The sequence below is a fragment of the Apiospora kogelbergensis genome, assembly GCF_038363985.1.
Source record: "Apiospora kogelbergensis strain CBS 113332 chromosome Unknown utg000009l_segment0_segment0, whole genome shotgun sequence".
In the NCBI taxonomy this organism is placed as follows: Eukaryota; Fungi; Ascomycota; class Sordariomycetes; order Amphisphaeriales; family Apiosporaceae; genus Apiospora; species Apiospora kogelbergensis.
Genome location: NW_027117426.1, coordinates 744999 through 764309, shown reverse-complemented (window position 1 = coordinate 764309; position 19311 = coordinate 744999). Strand labels below are relative to the sequence as shown.

Below are 19311 nucleotides of genomic sequence, written 5' to 3'. Positions count from 1 at the left end.
GCTCGAGCAAAGCCAACTATCGCCATGCCAGACCAGGTCGGCCCGGTCATTTGTAGAAAACGTGGGTATTAAAACGCCCGATAGGTGCTGCGGCGGTGGGGATTCTCACGACAATGCTACCGTAAGCACTCTAGCGCTCACTGAAGGGTCCTAGGGAGTGGGAGCAGACATCATAGTGCATCGGGACTTGGGCCGACCAATACGTACCGAGATTGTGACAGCACTCTCTGACATGTTCGTACTGAATGAAGCATCCAAGGGACTCCCGAGTCATGCAACATTCCCGTTCCTGGGAATGGCCCCGCCCACTCCTGAATCGAGTACCAGTCCGCCGGTGGCAGTAGTTGTTGTATTGCTAGATTAGTCTTTGAGGTGGAATCTGATAGGACAATTGCCAGAGGACAAGTGAGACACGTTGCATCTCCCGGTCGGTGCTCAGCTCTCCCCCACAACATAGAATTCATCATCACACACACTGGAAGATGCATCTAAATATTGTCTGCTGATGTATTGATTGGGTTATCGAAAAGACATAGCCGAGTTTGGTGAGATGCATAACCCCGCATTGTCCGTCATGCCTAGGCACTCTTGGATTCAAATGCGGAGACCGCGGGGTTGTAACACAGTCCAGTAACAGGCCGATGCATAAGAAAGGCCGATGCAGCGATGAGAGGGCGGATGAACCGAATCGATACGAATCTATAGCCTGTCGTAACCGTATACTGTGAGACATGGTGGACACCGACACGAAGAACGCCCGAGACGGAGCGGCGACCAGCAAGTATGGCGCTAACATCACGACGGACCTTTGCCGCTTCGTGGTGGATGCCAAGTACGAGATGCTAGCGGCGGGTCACGTCGAGAAGCTCAAGGACCTGATCGTAGACCATATTGGCATCGCCGCGGGTGCTGCTGCTGGCGCCGACTCCAGCGAGCCTTTCCTGAAAGCCGTCCAGGCTCTGAACGGCGATGGCACGGGCGGTTGCTCTACAGTCTATACGAAGGGGAAGACTTTCCTCCCCCAATGGGCCGGGTTCCTGAACGCCGCCTACTCGCACAGCTTTGACTTCGATGATACGCACGCCGCCTCTATCCTGCACCCGGGCGCCACTGCCATCCCGGCCGCGCTGGCCCAGGCCGAGCTATCTCACAGCGACGGCAAGTCATTCCTGCTGGCAGTCGCTGTCGGATACGAGATTACCACACGACTGGGCCGCGGTAAGTCATCGGGGTTTCTCTCTCTTCTCTTTACCTTTTTCTTCGCTATAGGCGCCATCGTTTACAGCTCTCTATTGTGTAACCCCCTCAGAAAGGGGGCATACCGCTGAGTTAAAACCAACTACCAGGCCTCAACTACGGCGGCTACGCCCGCGGCTTCCACAACACCGCCACCGCCGGCGTCTTCGGCGCGACGGCGGCCATCTGCAAGCTGCGCGGGTTCGCGGCGGGCCAAGTCGCCGACGCCCTGGGCCTGGCGCTGTCGCGCGCCGGCGGCACCATGCAGTTCCTGGCCAACGGCGCGTGGAACAAGCGGCTGCACCCGGGCTTCGCGGTGCACGACGCCTTCGTGGCCGCGGCGCTGGCGGGCGCGGGCGTCGCGGGCGCCGCCTCGCCCGTCGAGGGCCGCTACGGCCTGCTGCACGCCTTCTCGACCACGGGCACGGCCGCGGGCCTGACCGCGGGGCTCGGCGCCGACTGGGTCTTCGCCGCGACCGCGATGAAGCCGTTTCCGTCCTGCCGCATGACGCACGCCGCCATCGAGGTCGTGGCGCGCGTCGCGGCGGCGCGTGCGGCGGCGCCGGGGGGACAGGAACAGGAAATTGACGGGTTCACCGTCGCGCTGTCGCCGGGCTGCTTTCCCATCGTGGCGGCCGAAATCCCGAACAAGCTGCAGCCGCAGACGGTCGTCGACGCGCAGTTCAGCATCTACTACCAGGTCGCCGTGGCTTGGCTCTACGGCGACGCGATCGGCTGGGCCATGTACGAGAAGCTGGACGACCCTGAGGTGCGGGCCTGGTGTCGCAAGGTGACGGCCGTGCCTGCCGACGATGTGCGCGACCTCGAGGCCCGTGTCACGTTCCGGTTCGCGGACGGCACCGTGCTGACGGAGGGCGTCGTTTACCCACTGGGCGAGGACGAGCACCCCTTTTCCCGGGAGCAGGTGCACGCGAAGTTCTTGGGTGTCACTTCGGCTTGCTACTCGGCAGACGTGCAGAGGAAAATTCTGGATGCGGTAGAAAAGTTTGATACGACTAATGTCGATGAGCTTCTGCAGATCCTGTAATTGATCTAAAGAGAGGGCAGGTGCCGTGGAAATATTGTTCTTTTCGGTCTATTCTGTACACCCATCAAATTAGATTCTCAGATCAAGACTCTTCCACGAGTTGGACTATGTGCTTTGCAACATGTCATCCCCCCTTTGTGGCATTAAGAATCCAATCGTGCACCAGGTCTTGGATTACATCACTGTTCATCTCCATGAAGAACATATGCCCATTACCATGAATGCCAACATCGCCTAGTTCAACATGGTCGACTTTGCAGCCCGCCTGTCTCAAATATCTCACATTGCACTCGTCATACAAGGCGTGGAACGAAGCCTCCGCCGTCACCGTCAAGATCGGAATATCCGCCAAGTTCGCCAGCCTCCGCGGCAGCGGCGCCTCGGCCTGCAGGATGCAGTCGGTGTGGTTCTCGTCCCTCGCGGCGAAGGTCTGCGTGACGAGCTCAACGTCGGGGCGCGCGACAGCGGGCCGGTATGTCAGCGGGATATCAGCCAAGCCCCAAGCGCGCGCCGGCTTGGGGACGGGCAGCGCGTCGCGGAACGGGGGGCCGCTCGGCTCGAGGAGCACGAGGGCCCGCGTCAGGTGCGGCCGCGCGTCCGCGATCAGCGGCGGCATGATGCCGCCCTGGCTGTGGCCGACGAGGACGACGGGCGTGCCGATGCGGTCCAGCAGGCGGGCGCCCGCGGCCTGCACGGCCGTCTGCTGATACGTGGCGTTGTCGATGTACTGGGCGCCCGCGCCGTAGAAGGCGTCGAACACGGGGTCGCCCATGGTCCCCGGGCCTGGCCACTGGGTGTGCAGCGCGGCTTGCGGCCATAGGGCGTAGTCCCGGACCGCGGTGAAGCGCTGCTGCACGTACTCGGCCGTGAACGCGGACGGCTCTGCCTGGCCGGCGCCGGGGCGCCATGGCGAGCGGCCGCGGAAGGTCTGGTCTACGACGTACACCTCGTGGCCCTGTTCGATGAAGCGCGACGCCCAGCCGACGCCCCCGTCTGGCTTGTTCAGGAAGTTCTGGTGGCTTGTGGCTTTAGTGATCTCGTAATCATGATACACACACGCATGCACGCACACAAATATAGCTACGATTCAAGCGGGACTTCTCACCGTGCCTGTCTGCCCCTGACCGTGGATGAGGACGATTGGCGTAGGTTGCGAAGGCCCATCAACGGGTCCTAGTTTCTCGACGTACATCTGACCCTGAAAGAGGTGTCCGCCTGCGCCGTCATCGACATAGCTTCCGCCAACATAGAAATAAGAACGGCGGTAGGGAATCTCCAGACTGCTGGCGCTGCTCCAGTGGAGCAACAGCAATGCGGAGTTTAGCAGGCTGGATCGCATCGTGATTGACAGGAGCGTCTTTGGAACTCTCACCGAAGAATGAGAATATCCTAAACTATCTCGCAAAGACAGACTGCATCGTGTCAACGTATGATATGTGTTATATCACACCAGCAAGCCATCTGCCCAGAAGGCGGGGTAATCGTGCATCCATCTCCGCCGACCGACAGCATGCTGACGTGGATCGAGTGAAGCTGTTCGGCTTGAGACCCGAATGTGCTTCTACCCCATAGTTATGTAGGCATGGAGGTAAAGCAGAGGGCAATCTTGAGGATCCGTAGAGATGCAATATACTCGCACAATGGCAAAATTCAAATTTCAACAGCTGTCAAGCAACCGACAACGAGACTCGGTATGCCAAGATGTAGGAGCACCGTAGGACTGGCGGCCGTGTGGTCAATCACGTACGCGTTGACGACGACTGGCTCAAGATGCCGGCTTCAACTCCGATATGCCCTGGACTCTGGAGTGAGATGCATTAAATCAGACGTCAGTAAAATCAGATATCATGCCGATCAGGGGGACGTTGACCTGGATTGAAGCCGAGACATTCGTCCCAACCTCAGCCCAAGCCTGGTTATTTGGGTCGCGTCAATCCGTCAATCCGTCCATCACTGTGCACTGCCCTGTCATTCGTCATGATCAGACGGCGGGCCCCAATTTTAGCGCACTGAGACGGGACGACGTAGTGGCAGAATTCGCTAATGCAAGGGACAAAGACGCCCGTCCGCCCGTTACGTCATTTGCCGGTAGGGCTGCTCGTGTGCCCAAGGGACACATACAAACCTACATACTTCCCTCCAACCTCCAAGCTGTCGCGTGAGCACAAAGCCTGCCACTGATACCATCATCACATCTCACAATTTCTTCACTACCTAACCGACTTGACCCGACCCAGAATCCACAAGCATGGCAGAGATAGCAGCTGCGGCACTGGCAACCGAGCAGGTCGTTTCCACGGCCGCTCAGGCCACTGCTGCTTACACCGTCGCACGACCTACAAATGGCCTGAAGGCCGCCTTTTCCCAGATCGCCACGGCCGGTGCTGATGGCACAAGGTCAGCAGTTCTTCCTTCCTTGAACACATCCTTGGAGCTTGGGCGGCGAAAGAATGTTGCTGACGAAAACCTACCAGAGCATCGCTTGTTCGGTCTCATCACTCTCTGACCGTCGTCGACAAAAGAGCCTACATCTTCGGTGGCCGCACCAGCAGCAACAACAAGCTGGCAGACAATGAGATGCACTCTCTGGCTCTGCCCACGCAGGACCCGGCCGACAAGTCGGACTACCGTCTCATCCCGGCCCTGTCCGTCCTAGAGCGCGACGAGAGCGTGCCCGCCGCCCGCAGCGACCACTCGGCCTGCGCCTCCAACGGCCGCGTCGCCATCTTCGCCGGCGCCGACGACGCCGGCGCGCTGATCCAGGACGCCACGATCTGGCTGTTCGACGTCGAGACGTCGGTGTGGCACGCGCTGCGGGCCGAGCTGTCGGCGTCGGTGCCGCCGCCCCCGCGCAAGGAGGCCAAGCTGTTCGCGCAGGGCAACGACTTCGTCGTGTACGGCGGCAAGGACGAGGGCGACGTGCCGCTCGAGGACGTGTGGCGGTTCGACTACGCGTCCAAGACGTGGACGCGCCTGCCCGACGCGCCCGCCGTCACCTCCAACGCCGCCTTCGCCGACCACACCCTCTACCTCATCGCCGGCAACGACGACCTCAGCAGCAGCCTGCACTACCTCGACCTCGGCCAGTCGTCCACCGCCGCCGAGGGTCCGTCCGCCGCGGCGTGGGAGACCGTCGTCTTCCCCACGAACCCGCTGGCGCCCGGCCCGCGGCCGCGCGAGAACGGCGGCCTGCTGCACGTGTCGACGGGCTACGGGCGCAACTACCTGCTGTACTTCTTCGGCGAGCGCAGCACCTCCTCTCTCACCCCGACGGACGACTCGGCCTCGTCGAAGCCGACGCAGTGGAGCGACATGTGGACGCTGCAGCTGCCGTCGAGCGACGTGGCGAACAAGGCGACGACGACGCTCTCGGACGCCGTCAAGCCGGCCAAGATCAAGGACGCAATCCGCGCCGCGTTCGGCGCCTCGGGCAAGCACACATGGGCCGAGGTCGAGGTCAAGCCGCCGGGCGACGTCGCGGGCCACTCGGGCAAGCTGCACCCGGGCCCCCGGGGCTTCTTTGGCTATGACGTCATCGAGAAGGGGAGCGGCGTCGTCCTCTGGGGAGGCGTGGATGCCAAGGGCGAGACGGAAGGGGATGGCTGGATCATTCAACTGGAGTAAAAAATGGATGGGAGGATATTCGGACTGGCAAGGGAAAACAGAACAACAGCACAGGCGGCGGATAACTTCCACGGCAGCAGCACCGGGGCTCTCTAGTCAGTGCTGATTGGCCGTTTGCAGAATTGCGATTCGCGGCTTTATGTACTATACACTTAGGGTGTCTAAAATGAGATATGAGTTTTCCATAGCAATCATGCACCGCAATGAACTAGACCACGATCGCGTCAAAGCCTTGACCCCACGGGACGTCGAATGACGCTTCGTTCGGTAGATAAGCCTTTCAAGACTGCTTCGGCAGATGGAAATATCTCGTCCAGGAAAGGCGTTGATTTGAAGTCGACCCTCCTTGCCCCCTTTTCAGTAATGTCATTTTCAGAGCAGAAAATAAGGTCCGTTAGTAGGGGGTCGGCTGTGCTACTCACCCACCCTTTAAATTGACGTGAACGAGGAGTGCACAGGTCTGCGTATGCGTATGTCTGTTAACACGGCGGAGCTGCTGCGGTGGCGCCGACGAGATCCAGACACCTCCCCGAGCGGGATTAGATCAGATAAACGATATGGGTGTCGATATTGGCAGAATGACTTATGTTACAGCCCCAAAGAGCTTCAGAGACGGAAGCGTATTGCCCATTCAGTTCTGGTCGAGTGCTGATGTGTCATTCGAAGAGCTATTAGTCCTTGGCCATGTATGGTATCGGTGGAAGTGCTGCAAGTAAACGGTTGGAGACATGATCGGCAAGGTAGCGGTCGTCCTGCATAACCGAATCTATGACCCGCTGTCGACCCCGAGATCCAAATTACGTATCAGAAACTTGGTTCTTGGGGAACTAACTCAGAGTATGCCTCATCCCATCTCCCCTGGCAAAGCCAATGACACATCGCAAAGATGTTCTAGAGTTTAAGGGCAATGTAACATCGCCACATGGTTTGGGCCACTTCCTCATGGCCATACACCACTAGACGGCGAAACTTGCATACGTACTCACGACCCAGCAAATGTCATATCATAACGGGAGAGGAAGTACAGTGTTTCAAGCGTGTTGAGATCCTTTACTGGACCTTTCATCGTCTATAGTCTATATCGTAGAATCGTTTGCGTGTGTAGAGAGACAAGCGCTTTATGCGTTGCTTGTCTTGTTCTTCTGCTGCCTGGCGGCCTCGTCGTGCTCCTCGATGTCCATGGCCTCCCAGGGGTAGCAGATCCAGATATCGTCTACGGTTCGGGCAGCGACATATCGTTCCTTGGTAGTAATGTGGGCGGGCAGGGTGCCCTTCTTCGGCTTGTCCTTGTTCTGTTCAGGTGGATACGTGTGAGAAACCGAATTTATACGAGAAGATCGGGGGTACCTGGAGGCCTCCTCCTGTTGGGGGAAGCAGATTATGACTTACATGTAAAACGAAGATGCCGAACTTGGTCTCCTCGTTGAGGCCGAGACGCTGGCGCACCTGCTCGACGTCCTTCTCCAGCTCCTTGACGGCGTACTCGAGCGTCGTCCGGGTGTCGTCGACCTCGTCCACGATGAGGATGCGCTTGCCGACCAGGTTCTCCATGCCGCCCAGACTGCTGAGGTCGAGCCACTGGGTGCGGGTGACCTTGTGGCCGATCTGCTCGACGGCGCCGGGGGTGGTGGTGCCGCTCTTGGGCCCGTTCTCGGGGAGCTGCTCGTAGAGCGACAGGCCGATGGCCTGGATGGGGATGTTGGGGCTGCCGGGCTGCTTCAGGAAGGACCGGAGGATGCGGGCGGGGACGTAGCCACCACCGCCAATGGCGATCATGAGGTTGGGCTGGAACGAGTCCAGGATCTGGACGGCCGCCTCCTGGCACAGCTTGTGGACCTGTATAGGGGCATTTTCTTGTCAGTAATCGAGCTGCTGATGTTATAAGGCATTGTGAGACCCGAATGGCGCAGGATGGCGGCGCACACACGAGGCGCGCGACCAAGATGTAATAGTTTCACCACCTCGCTGTGCGATTGGGTGCGGGGCAGTCAGTCCGCGAAAGAGAGGCACGCACATCATTGTAGGTTACGTAAACTTTCTCGACCATGTTTGCGGTGGTTCTGCTGAGGAGCAGAGACAGATATGCCAGGCGGCTTGAAGGTTCCGACGAGAAAAATAGATCAGAGAGAGATCAAGTTGTTTTGGTTTATGTAGAATGCGATTCTGTTTTTCGAGGCGCAGACCTGATCAAATCCGCAGCGCATTAATCACCATGTCGAGGAAATTTTAGTGGGGTCGAGTTGGCGACGAGGGAAGCGCCCGCCATCATTTTTCGACGACCCCGCGGTAGATTTTAGTGCATTCACTTTTTGAAAGTCCTGCATTCAAGGAGCCCCACCCACATCATCCTGTCCCTCGCTTCCTTCTTTTTCTTGGGACGATGGAGATCGCCGCTTTCCATTATGTAGATCTCACTGCGCACCAGGCACTATCTTCGTGTTGCTTTTTGCTAGAGTGAACGTATTGTAGAACGAGGCGACAAGACGAGAAGGATTTGCATCTTTAAAACATGGAGCTGCGGGTTCTGTTGCCCCGTGACTTACCCCTGCGCAGAATTTACTTAGTGTTTCTCCAAGCCCATGCACCTGCTGCAGCAAAACGCCTCGGGCGTTTGGGCGATGTGCATTTGCGCTGTCAGGCAGCAAATCGCTTCTTTGGCGGGATATCGTGTCGACTCATGTGGAAGTGCACATAACATTCTAGTACACGTATGGATGTGCTTGTGAATGGTCGCGCCCTGCCTAACCCTTGCGTTCACAGGCAGTCCGAGGAATTGAGGCCAATTTGTTGCAAGAAAGTGATTGACGTAGGATGAAAAGAAGAGGGGTTCCAAGTTGATGAAGACCTGGGAACGACAGGACTGAAATAGAGAAAATGTAGGCAGCTCCTGGTCGTCCAAATATCAGGGGCAAGCATTGAAGTCTCTTTACCTGCCGAATCTCCCATCATGACTGGATCATTTCTCCCTCACAATTGTCTTCATATCCTTGTCGACGCCCAGCCACAACAAGTCGGGCCTGCTGTAGTGTCCGCAGAGGTCGAGGAACGACTTCGACTTGATGATCTCGTCGAAGTCCAGGTCCGCATAGACGATCCCTTCTTCCGTTGTAGGGATATCCTCCGTCAGCTTGCGACCGTCAGGCCCGAACACGGCCGACGCGCCACCGCCGGGCGTCGCCATCAGCAGGCTGTTCTGCACCCTCATCTTCTCGATCCCAGACTTACCCAGCACAGCCGTGGTATGCAGCACGAACGACTGGGACTCGATAGCGTACGTTCTCGACAGATTCTCTATGCCTGCCACCGTATATCGGCCGCGTTAGCAGTTGGAAAAAGTGGCCTAAGGCTTTGGGGTCCGACATACCTTCGCGCGACATAGACCATAGCTCGGGACCCTGGTGCGCCAGGGCCGGCGGCCACGCCGCCACGTGGATCTGCTCCCGCTGCGCGTATGTGTGATACTTAAGTAGCGGTTGACAGTGCTCCCAGCAGGACAGCGTGCCGACGCGCCCGGCCGCGGTCTCGGCCACGCTCTGCAGGCACTCAGCCGAGGCGTCGCCGAAGATGGTGCGCTCCATGTGGCTGGCTTTGATCTTGGACCGCGCGACCCGGACCTCACCATCCGCGTCGATGACGGCTTGCGAGATGTAGAGTGAGTCGTGCCGGTTTTCGCTGAAGCCCAGGACCACGACTATCTGGTGCTGGACCGCGCAGTTGCGGATGCGGTCCATTTGGACCGACGAGAGGACGAGCGAGTTCCGGGTATACGCCACGACCATGTCCGGGTCCAGGTTCCGATCCCTAGGTGAGATGTGTTTATGTTAGCTCGTTACATACTGCTGCCTGGGTTACGGAACACGCCCGAACTTTGGCGCCATTATCATGGCGGACGTATAGATCAGTGGAGGAGCTGGTGAGAGCTCACCATATCCAGGCCGGGTAGCCAGGGATCCAGCATTCGGGGAAGGAGACGAGTTTGGCGCCATTGGCAGCCGCCTCTTCAATAAGTGCACATGTCTTGTCCACGGTGGCATCCAAGTCGAGCCATACAGGTTCGGCCTGCGTGACGGCAACTCGCAGCGAAGTCTTGTTGGACTCGGCCATGTTGAACTCTTTTCTGTTGCGTTTGGGCAAATCTGTGTAACTGCAACGGCATTATGGGTTTGTATCACCGACCAAGTTTCTTATAAGGAGCTACGCAAACGGCCTGTGCTCGGTCTTTCCCGCAACCGTATCCGTATCCAATACGCAACAACATCGAGACTATTCCAGATGGGGAGTCTTACCTGCGTGAGTTGCTCCAGCTTTGATGTACGGCGCGGCCACGTGTAAAGACGACGACGAGACGATACTGAATCACGTAGAGAATCTCGAATGATTATTGAACGGCTTGTTAAATATTTGTACGTGGTATACGAGCTATGCCTGGTACAACAGCACTAACAGCCGAGACGTACTTCCCCGCATTGATAGGGTTGCCTACTATAAATGCAACGCCAACTCATGTACATCGTAGTCGGTATGATGGCGGCAACACTTTGCGGGTTCCACATATGTACGCTTCGCATGACGGAATCGAGGAAGCCGTGGGTAAGACCAGAGCAGCTAAAGCCAATGATCGTTTGCGTTGGGTAAATACAAGATCAACTCGATTTCCAGTGTCGTACACCACCATATGTAGCTCCGAGAAAGCCCCCGCGCGAAAAAGTGTCTGGAATTTGAGAAGAGGAAGAGTGGTTGGCAGCATCATTCGAATCTCGATCACAATTTTGGTAGTGAGGCCACATATGAGGAAGAGGAAGCTGCAGGGTATGTGATTCATGCCTGTTACCTATTCACCCCAAGAATGTGTAGAATGGCCAAGACTCCCACTAGCCCCTTTTCCGAATCAGACTAGCAACTCATCGTAGAGTGATAACCACTGACCCTCGCAAGAATACCCAAGGAGTGATCTTGCATGCTCTTCTCCATTACGCAGCTCGCTCATCAGCCAAAGCGGGCCGGGGGCGCTTCCCTTCGCTTGAACACGAGATTGAAATCGGGCGGGCACATGGTGAAGTGGTCTTCAAGGTCGCGCTCGAAAGCGTCGATCCGCTGTTCCGGGGCCAGGGCGAAGTCGTATCGATGCACAATCAGAGCTACGGTCCGGCGGAGCTCCATGAGAGCCAACTGTTTGCCCGCGCAGGACGAGCGGCCGACCGAGAAGGGGGCGTAGACGGACGCGTCGTGGATGAGCTCGGGCTGCGAGGTCCAGCGTTCCGGGATGAACTCTTCGGGGCGCGCGAAGCAGCGGGAATCTTCATGGGGGAAATCATATCACGTTCAGCCAAGGAACCTCCTGTGCGGTGTTGAATAAAGGGGTGAAACTTGTTCGCTTACCTCGGCAAAGAATCCAGGAGGGTGCGATGACGCAGGTATTGCCAGGCACCCAGCGGCTTCCGATCTGAGCCCCCTCGGGCGGCGTCATGCGCTGCAGCCTACTGGGGACCACGGGAGTCAAGCGAAGCGACTCGTCGATGCAGGCCTGCAGGTATTTGAGCTTGACCAGCGACATGTTCTTCGTCAGCGCGTGCTCGTCCTGGGCCGCGAGCTCGTCGATCTCCTCGCGCAGCTTCGCCACCACCTTCGGTGCTTGCACGAGCTGGTAGAAGAGCCCGGTGAGTGTCATGGATGTCGTGTCGCTTCCTGCTACCACGATGAGTCTGATCTCTGCTAGCAGGTCCAATCTTTCCTGCGGCTGGTTGAAGGTCAGTCATGCGATGGCCCCCTACTATCGGAAACACAGGGAGTTTTCACGAACCGTGGGATTGGGGGTTTGCCGGTAGTCTGCACTGATCCAGTGGAATATGTCTGGCACTTTCGGCTCGTTCGCCAGCCTGTCATCGACTTGCTCGTTGCACCATTTCTGAAATTCTATCCATGCCCAGTTCAGGATTGGCGTCTCCCTAAAGGTGTTCATGATCCAAGCAGTGTACAAGAGCAGGCCGCCTATTGTGCGCTGGGTTTCACGGGCTACCTTCGCCATGTAGTGCTCGGCGTTGTCCTCCAGTTGTCGAAAGCTCTTGCCGAAAGCCAGCTCGCCCATGACGTCGAATGTGTAGAAGCTGAACCACCGAGTGACGTTGAATTCCGACCCCTGATGCTCCTCGATCCTTCTCAGAAGTTGGTCGGTGTGCCGGTCCACCCTTTCTTCATAGTTGTTGAGGGCTGTGGTGGTGAAGGCGCGATCCCACGGTTTCCTTTTGGGGGCGTGCAGTTTGCGCGATCGCGCTTCCAGTACTGTTGTGGAAGGATGCCCGTGGCTGTATAGGGGACCCTTTTCGCAAGGCGAATAATTCGCATAGATGTCGCGGAACGCCGCGGGCTCGGCGATGGAGATCTCCATGGGACCGACTCTGACGAAGTCACCATAGTGCTCGTGTAGCCTCCTGAAGTGACGATAGGCCTGCATCGTCTTCACGGATTGTCCCGTCATATACAGGTTCGACAAGCGCGCCGCAAAGGGGCCAGGAAAGACTCGAAGCCTGTGAAGAAAGGCTCGGTACACCAGCATGCTGGTAAAGACGCCGCCGAGCAAGGCGGCGTCCAGCTTACTAGCATCCTTCAACGATTGCAGGACGGTCTCCGCCGGTCTGAACCAGGCCAAGGCAGCACCGAGGGCAGCCAAAAGCACAAAAGGAGCTCTCATTAACCAGATTGCCAGAAGATCCCATTCGCCAATCCGGAAAAGAGACACATGGAGTAGAATGCCGGTCGCGAAGGCGACTCCGACTGCGATGTCGATATCCATTGTGTGCGATTTTTGGCGAAAAATCCTCTCAAGAGTAATTGGGCTCTGATCGTAATTGAACTTATATACGGGGGAAGGGCAATCTGTATGTTACATCCGGCTACTCATGATCCATAGCCAGCGCTATCATGCAAGCAGGCCTTCGGGTAGAGTACTTGCTTATGGAAGGAGCCCCGTGAGAGGGCCGAAATGGCCGGGGGTCCAAAGGGGTTGCGGCGTAGAGATGCGGGTTGAATCCACAGTCGCACTACAGTTGGAGAGCAAAGATATGCACCAATGGCGAGATGTTATAGGCGCTGGTAAGGATCGACATGATTGTGGGGTATAATTGTGTTTTTATCGTATCAGTTGTACATATACGTCCTGCACCAACCTCTCGTCACTTTAGCTTCACATCTAACTATTTTAGGGAGCTTTGGTACTTTAACTAGACGACGATACGGCACCAGTAATGTGATTACCCCTTACTAAACATGTCGCTTACTATACGTTACCTACGTATCACAAAATGTGGATCGGGCCTACTGCCTAGACTGGCATGCAAGCCTCTGCTACACCAGCGAGACTTCTCCACAACAATGCGTATTCTTGCTGGCAACGCAGGACATGTGAACTCTCATTCGGGTTGCAGCTCCTAGTGCTCACTAATCTAAGCCTCTATCACATACCCTATTGAAGCTTGTGTAAAAGGGCGTCAACGGCGAAGATCTAAGATCAACAACCCAATTCGTGACAGTTTGTTCATACTTTCTTGGATGCCACTTCCCTCATCGGGAAGGGCCAGAGAAAGTCAAGACCATTCAAGATCTTGAAGGTCGTTAGCCGTTACGCGTATACATCGGAACTGCCTACTTCGATAAAGAATCACCCTGTATTCCACGTTAGCCTGTTAAAACCTGCCGCCAAAAGACCATTCTATTCACCACCCCTTGCACCCCTAGGGCCTGGCTGTACTGCCTTGTTGCCGCCACTCGTCGATTTCACCAAACATACAACACCCTTATCAAATTCCAGAGTTGTATAGATGCGTTGAGTTCTCTGGCTGACCTGGTAGGAGGAAGACAGCGATAGCTCTTCAGGCTGCCACCCTTCCATCTGAGTCAGAAAAGGCACGAGGCCGGAGGACTTCCAAGAGGCTACGTCTTTCTGCTTGGAATACACCAGAGTGCATGCTAACAACATCAGCCCCATCAGAATCTCGGATAGGGGCAGTACAATCCAAGGCCAAGACACATGTGTGAATTGCTCTGACGTGATAGCGTCGCCCAGGAGTGTCTTGGCAGTCGGGTTGGTATTCCCAATAGCGTAGCTCATGCTCGTAGTGATATTGAGGACAGTCCCAGCGATGCTGGATGAGTTTAGCAGTACCCGTCCAAAATCGTCTGCGCTGCTGCTCGAAAATATGCCTTGCAGGTAGGTCCCAATCAGATGGTGGTCGGTGGGATTCAGGGAAAATTCCTCGACGGCCGCAGGAGATTGATTCTTCTTCTGCAAGGGAGATCTGAAGCGCAGCAAGCAGCGTTGTCCCTCATTGCTATCTCCTGACCAAACAAGGGGGAAATCCTCATACGATCCCGGGAAGAAAGTTCCATTCCGTACCGCAACCCCCTGTTCCTTCGGCTGGACCATTCAATGCGGCATTCCGTTATGACAGGTTCAGGAAATTTGGTTTGCAACTTTTCGGTATTGACAAAATTGGCGGTTGCCAGGTGAATCAGGACACTGCTGACATTTTGATGGAGGCATATATCTCTGGAAGAGAAGGACTTTGCAGTGGAGTTGAATTCGGTCCTGAACCCCCCACCCGAACTCTCGTGCGAGTTAAACTTGATTGATAGGCCCTCTGGCGTAGTATAATTGCATGATCGCTCGGCTCCCCTTTTTTCCACATCCCAGAACAGGACCTTGTAGTGTCTGCCGTGGCGTCACGACAATGGCCAGCGATAGCAAGTGTACTAAAGTCGGGCCATTGACAGTTTCCAGTTGGACAGTCGTATTTAATGGGAGACCCGAGGCTGTACAAGCCGTTAAGGATAGCCCCTTGTATTCTAGGGTCCATCTTCCGCTCTGTATATCTCTTTCGTTAGTATCTCCGGATACGTGCTATATAGTAGTGATAGAAACCCGAAAGAAACCCACTACTCACGCCAAGTCGCAGTAGTGCCCTGCGTAGCGCCAGAGTCGTATGTATGAGCTACGCTATACGTAGCTTCACCTGGTATGTAGACTGATCTGGTACGGAATGAGATTATCTGCTGAGTGAATGGTTCTATAGCAAGAGCCCTGATATATAGAGTATCGGTAAGACGTTTCTCAATCTCGAAGAGAACACTTAACGGGTGGCAAACGCTTACAGGATTGTGATCAATGAAGCCCATGATGCTAGCTTAGCCTCCGATTTGAGGTGCCAAAGCAGTGTCAACGCGCCCCAGGGACCTCTACTCGCAACATCAAAGGTGTCCATCTGACCGAGAGGACGTGGTGACTGCTTAAAATGAACCCATTTAAGTTGACTGATGCAGGCGGCGACGGGTACAAGTAGCGATGCTTTAGAGAGCCCTGAGAGTACGGAAACAACCGTGTTGGGGTTGATTCGGATCTTGGCGTGCCAACTGGAGAGAGATTTGTCCTGGATCGTGAAAAGGAGTACCACAAGACCAATTGTGCAAGCTAAGCTGAAAGTGCTGGCACCAATCTCCCAGAGCCAGTCCCCCAGTCTGAAACGTTTCAAGGGGGAGGAAGACTTGGACCTTCTTAGTCCAGTATCAGGCGAGTCTGAAACGTAGGGGGCGAAGGGAGTTTGGATTGCTTCGTTGAAAGATCCATCCCCACGCAGAGGTTCGAGCCATGCAACATCGGTTGCGCTACTAAAGGATTCTGAAGTTCCATGGTGCGTATGGGGATCCTCTGACGGCGAATAATTGTCGTGGGAGGAGGCGCGGTTTTGTGATATAGGTAGAAGATTGTCATCTGATACGATAGACAATCGGCCATATGCTGAAGCCATTCCTGCGGTAATTATAGAGTGTGCGCGAGAGGTTCTTAAATCTATAGGCAAAGCCCACCTTGAACCATGTCAAGGATGGTTGCCGTAGAGTCGATGGCTTGTTTTCCCAGGTTCTTCGAGATTCCTTGGACCCCACGGCAAATAATGTGGTGCCGGTGGTTGTGTCATCAGCTGCGGCATTGAATAAAAGAAAAAGAGAAAAGTAATAATGGTTGACTATTTCTTAAAATAACTTTATATTTGACACTTCTATAGCCAGTTGCTAGCCGCCAGCCGTGAAATATATTGTGGCTTGACTCCGCCCCCCTACTGTGATACCCACAGTGACCTCCCAGCCAGTTATTCAGCTCGGCGCAAGAGGGGAATTTTGGGGTCTAAAATCCATCGCCCGTGTGCGCTGCATCAGGCTGAGTGCAATACATACATCTTTCTCACGGAACGAGCAGTGGTTTTACACAGCCACCAGGACGTGTCGATTATATGCACCTTACCGTGGCAATGCTGACTTAGCCACCCACTGAAAACACAGCACGAAATACAAGACCATCAATCGTTGCTGGTGCCGGCACTCTAGATCAGGAGCGAAGCTCTTGAGCTAACCCGGCTTTTAATCGAGATAATACGTAGTATACTAAATAAAGGACTCTAATGAAAGAGAGAAAAGAGGCGTGAATTGGAGCTAGTCTGGCTATAGTTATGCGGCAGCCGAAACGAGTCTTTGTACCCCTTGGATGCACATGACCTTGTGACACTATAGTCGCCGCACTGGCCCTGCTACACCACCAGCGTCCTTCCAATGCCCCTCGATTATGCAGCAAAGTCGGTCAGGGAAAAGTAAGCTTACAGCAGCTTCCAAGTGGGCGATGCTTTCATCACAGCCTGCACCTGGCTTCTTGCTGCCACTCCATTCGCGGTCGGTTCTTTCTTCATGTGTCGTATCGCTAAGAAAGGAAGAAGAGTTATGAGGCTGAATGGATAATGATGATTGAGATATCGTCGGTCAAAGACGTGGTTGATAGACTTATCATCAATGGGCTAACGAATAGGATATATGGACAGAGGAAGCTGACGACGGCGTCAGGAAAGCGGTTCAATTTAAGGGACCAGTGACAAGAAAAGTGGTGACCTGTCCACTGGCTAGCAGACAGTCAGTTAAGTAGCCACAGTGCACCGTACTTGTGCTGCAGGTATGTGCCTCTTTACGCACGGCTGTGACACAGGTCAGGGGAGAACGATAGAGGTTTGAGTTAAGCCAGTCCCAGTCTGCGCATCGAATTTTCAAGTACGCTGGCAGCTGTCTACAAGATGGCCTTTATACTGGATGTGTCTATTTATTGCATAAGTGTCCCGACGGCTATCGCCGTAGTAGTAGTAACATTATCGGTGCTAGACCAAGAAGCATAAAAAGGTTCAAGTTCAAATTCGACCATCAATCGACGATCAACATTGTCGCGTTGCTCGCCGTTTGGCTTCTGCGGCCGCGGGGCCGACTTCTGCGCGCCCGGCAACTGCCACTCGGGCGACTGCGACCCCGACGTCGGCGGCCCGTCGACGAACGGGGAGTGTGGGCCCAGTAACGCGGGGAACAAGACGTGCACGGAAACGCAGTTTGGGGCGTGCTGTTCGATTGGCTTATCCAGTCCAATCGGCGCTGTATAAGTATGGGACACCACCAAAGAAGAGCTGTAGTCGTAACCCAGATAGACACACAATGCCCTAACAGTGGAAGAAAGAAGAAACTCCAAGCTCCAAGCTCCAACACCCGCCATGGCAGCATCCCAACTCCCCAGTATCGACGACCAGCTTGTCACACCCGACAACCCGCCGCGTACAGATCTCAATGGCATGGATCACGCGCGCTGCGCCGCCCTCCACAATTACCTCGTGGATCTGTGTCTAGCGGCCGATGCTGATAGTCAGACCGACCCAGCTGCAGCTGATACTCAGGGCCGCCGCGCCACCTACTTCAGCACGCACGGCGACGCGGCCGAGGCCGTCCGCTCGAGACTGCATCCCTCCCTGGCCGCCTTCCTTGCTGCGGCATGCACTCCCGATGCCCCGCTCTTCTACTTTGTGGACGGCATGCCCGACCCCGACGACGGTGACTTCAACAGCCTCTTCGACAACGAGACAGCGGACAATGAGGACGAGCCCGAGGACTCCATCGTGCGCCTGTACTTCTCCCACATGGACGCCTGCGACGGGGAACAAGGCGGCGGCATGCTCTACCACCAGCACCGTCACCTCGCCTCTTTCTTTGTGCACCCGGACGACACCGACTTTGCCTTTCCGGTGGATGAGCACCCGCAGAGCTGGCATCCGCTGGAGACCATCTTCTCCAACTGGATAGACCTGATACGCCTCGGCAAGGTCGCCATCTCTCCCACCGGCGAACAGGCTCGGTACGGCGGCGTCAAGATCGGGAATTGGGAGTGGCGGCCGTATGGCGACGGCCAAGTAGCGGGCTGCGTGGCGGCGTGGCACCGGCTTTGCGACGCCATCGAGGTGCGTCGTCAGCAGAGCCGCGGCGCCAACACGGTCAGCGACCATGACGATAACAGCCCTCCTCCTCCCAGCGACGACGAGCCCTTGCTTACGCCTGCGGCCATGGACGCCGCTCAAATCCCGGATCCCTCGTTCGCGCGCGCCTTCATGGGCCTCGCGCGCCGTCCCCGGCACATACGCCAGATCGCCCCGGGGCTCTCCCTACCGCCCGCCGACGCAGCCGCTTTTGCCGCCGGCCAGCCCTTCATCCACCTGCCCCGAAGGGTGGCCCAATGGGACGGCAGCGCCCGGGAGGGGATCGTGCCCCCGTGTACCTCTTCTGGAGCAACGCGGGCGCTCCACCCGTCGATGACATGGCGGGTTGGTATTCACCGTTCCGCCACTACTGGACCGACGGGCATGGCGCCATCCCGGACGGCATCGCGTTCCCGTCGGGCGGCGGCGTGCCGCCGGGGGTCTACAGCGAGTGCGTCGTCCGGTCCGAGCCCGAGGCGACCGAGGAGGGGTTTCGGATGCTGCTGCCGTTTCACTTGTACGGGGCACGCTTCAGCAGCGGCGTCGAGATCCAGGATCTGGCAGCGGACGAGCTGTTTCAGCATGGGTTTAAGCCGTTTGGGGGAACCCGAACCGTCCCCAGCGTTTGGAGCGGCTGCTGGACCACTGGGCTGGCCTTGTCGAGAGGGGCATCTGGTCGGTCGGGCCGCATGGGGTGCAGGGCTCCATCGACGTGTTTAAGGATGCCAAGGTGGACTGGGCGAGTTATGCGATCTCGTCGAGCTGGTGACCGTGATTGTGGATTAACCTCTCCATACTATATGGGAACATCAGGATGACCGCTAATCCGTCAGTGAGCATAGATTGCACTTTGAGCAGATACACAAGGGGACGGGCTTTGTAGGTTAGAGTGGTTATTTCTGTTCATCAAGCCCGTCTCACACCAGAATCCATGTCTATGTGACCCCGAACTCCTCGCTATTGATAGACTAAATCATAGAAACCTGCTCGTGAAGCCGAATAGAACGCAGTAATCCCCAGAACGCCATACATGCCCAGAACTTACCTGCCTTGGTTCATTAAGCGTCATTGGATAAACGGCCGAGG

At 56.2% G+C, this 19311-nt stretch overlaps 8 protein-coding genes across 8 annotated transcripts; 3 read left to right on the top strand and 5 right to left on the bottom strand.

Annotated features, from left to right (window-relative positions):
• Window positions 1–731: 731 nt before the first annotated feature.
• PG998_013313 (uncharacterized protein) lies at window positions 732–2284 on the top strand (the record flags this gene model as incomplete). Its single annotated transcript, XM_066880129.1, has 2 exons — window positions 732–1218; window positions 1347–2284. The coding sequence occupies 2 exons, from the start codon at window positions 732–734 to the stop codon at window positions 2282–2284; spliced, it is 1425 nt and encodes a 474-aa protein (XP_066724268.1).
• Window positions 2285–2408: 124 nt separating this feature from the next.
• On the bottom strand, window positions 2409–3623 carry PG998_013312 (fusarubin cluster-esterase; the record flags this gene model as incomplete). Its single annotated transcript, XM_066880128.1, has 2 exons — window positions 2409–3320; window positions 3390–3623. The coding sequence occupies 2 exons, from the start codon at window positions 3621–3623 to the stop codon at window positions 2409–2411; spliced, it is 1146 nt and encodes a 381-aa protein (XP_066724267.1).
• Window positions 3624–4532: 909 nt separating this feature from the next.
• On the top strand, window positions 4533–5908 carry PG998_013311 (galactose oxidase; the record flags this gene model as incomplete). The annotated part of the gene is made up of 2 exons (XM_066880127.1): window positions 4533–4681; window positions 4759–5908. The coding sequence occupies 2 exons, from the start codon at window positions 4533–4535 to the stop codon at window positions 5906–5908; spliced, it is 1299 nt and encodes a 432-aa protein (XP_066724266.1).
• Window positions 5909–7026: 1118 nt separating this feature from the next.
• Window positions 7027–7955, bottom strand: PG998_013310 (uncharacterized protein; the record flags this gene model as incomplete). Its single annotated transcript, XM_066880126.1, has 3 exons — window positions 7027–7200; window positions 7298–7744; window positions 7923–7955. 3 exons carry the CDS (start codon window positions 7953–7955, stop codon window positions 7027–7029), a joined length of 654 nt encoding a protein of 217 aa, XP_066724265.1.
• Window positions 7956–8864: 909 nt separating this feature from the next.
• Window positions 8865–10012, bottom strand: PG998_013309 (aliphatic nitrilase; the record flags this gene model as incomplete). Its single annotated transcript, XM_066880125.1, has 3 exons — window positions 8865–9205; window positions 9273–9709; window positions 9834–10012. 3 exons carry the CDS (start codon window positions 10010–10012, stop codon window positions 8865–8867), a joined length of 957 nt encoding a protein of 318 aa, XP_066724264.1.
• Window positions 10013–10894: 882 nt separating this feature from the next.
• On the bottom strand, window positions 10895–12698 carry PG998_013308 (uncharacterized protein; the record flags this gene model as incomplete). Its single annotated transcript, XM_066880124.1, has 3 exons — window positions 10895–11205; window positions 11288–11645; window positions 11709–12698. 3 exons carry the CDS (start codon window positions 12696–12698, stop codon window positions 10895–10897), a joined length of 1659 nt encoding a protein of 552 aa, XP_066724263.1.
• Window positions 12699–13613: 915 nt separating this feature from the next.
• Window positions 13614–15773, bottom strand: PG998_013307 (uncharacterized protein; the record flags this gene model as incomplete). The annotated part of the gene is made up of 4 exons (XM_066880123.1): window positions 13614–14199; window positions 14838–14981; window positions 15053–15707; window positions 15764–15773. Coding segments are annotated over 4 exons (810 nt in total). The 3' UTR covers window positions 13614–14198.
• Window positions 15774–17472: 1699 nt separating this feature from the next.
• On the top strand, window positions 17473–18994 carry PG998_013306 (uncharacterized protein; the record flags this gene model as incomplete). The annotated part of the gene is made up of 2 exons (XM_066880122.1): window positions 17473–18676; window positions 18819–18994. 2 exons carry the CDS (start codon window positions 17473–17475, stop codon window positions 18992–18994), a joined length of 1380 nt encoding a protein of 459 aa, XP_066724261.1.
• Window positions 18995–19311: the final 317 nt, after the last annotated feature.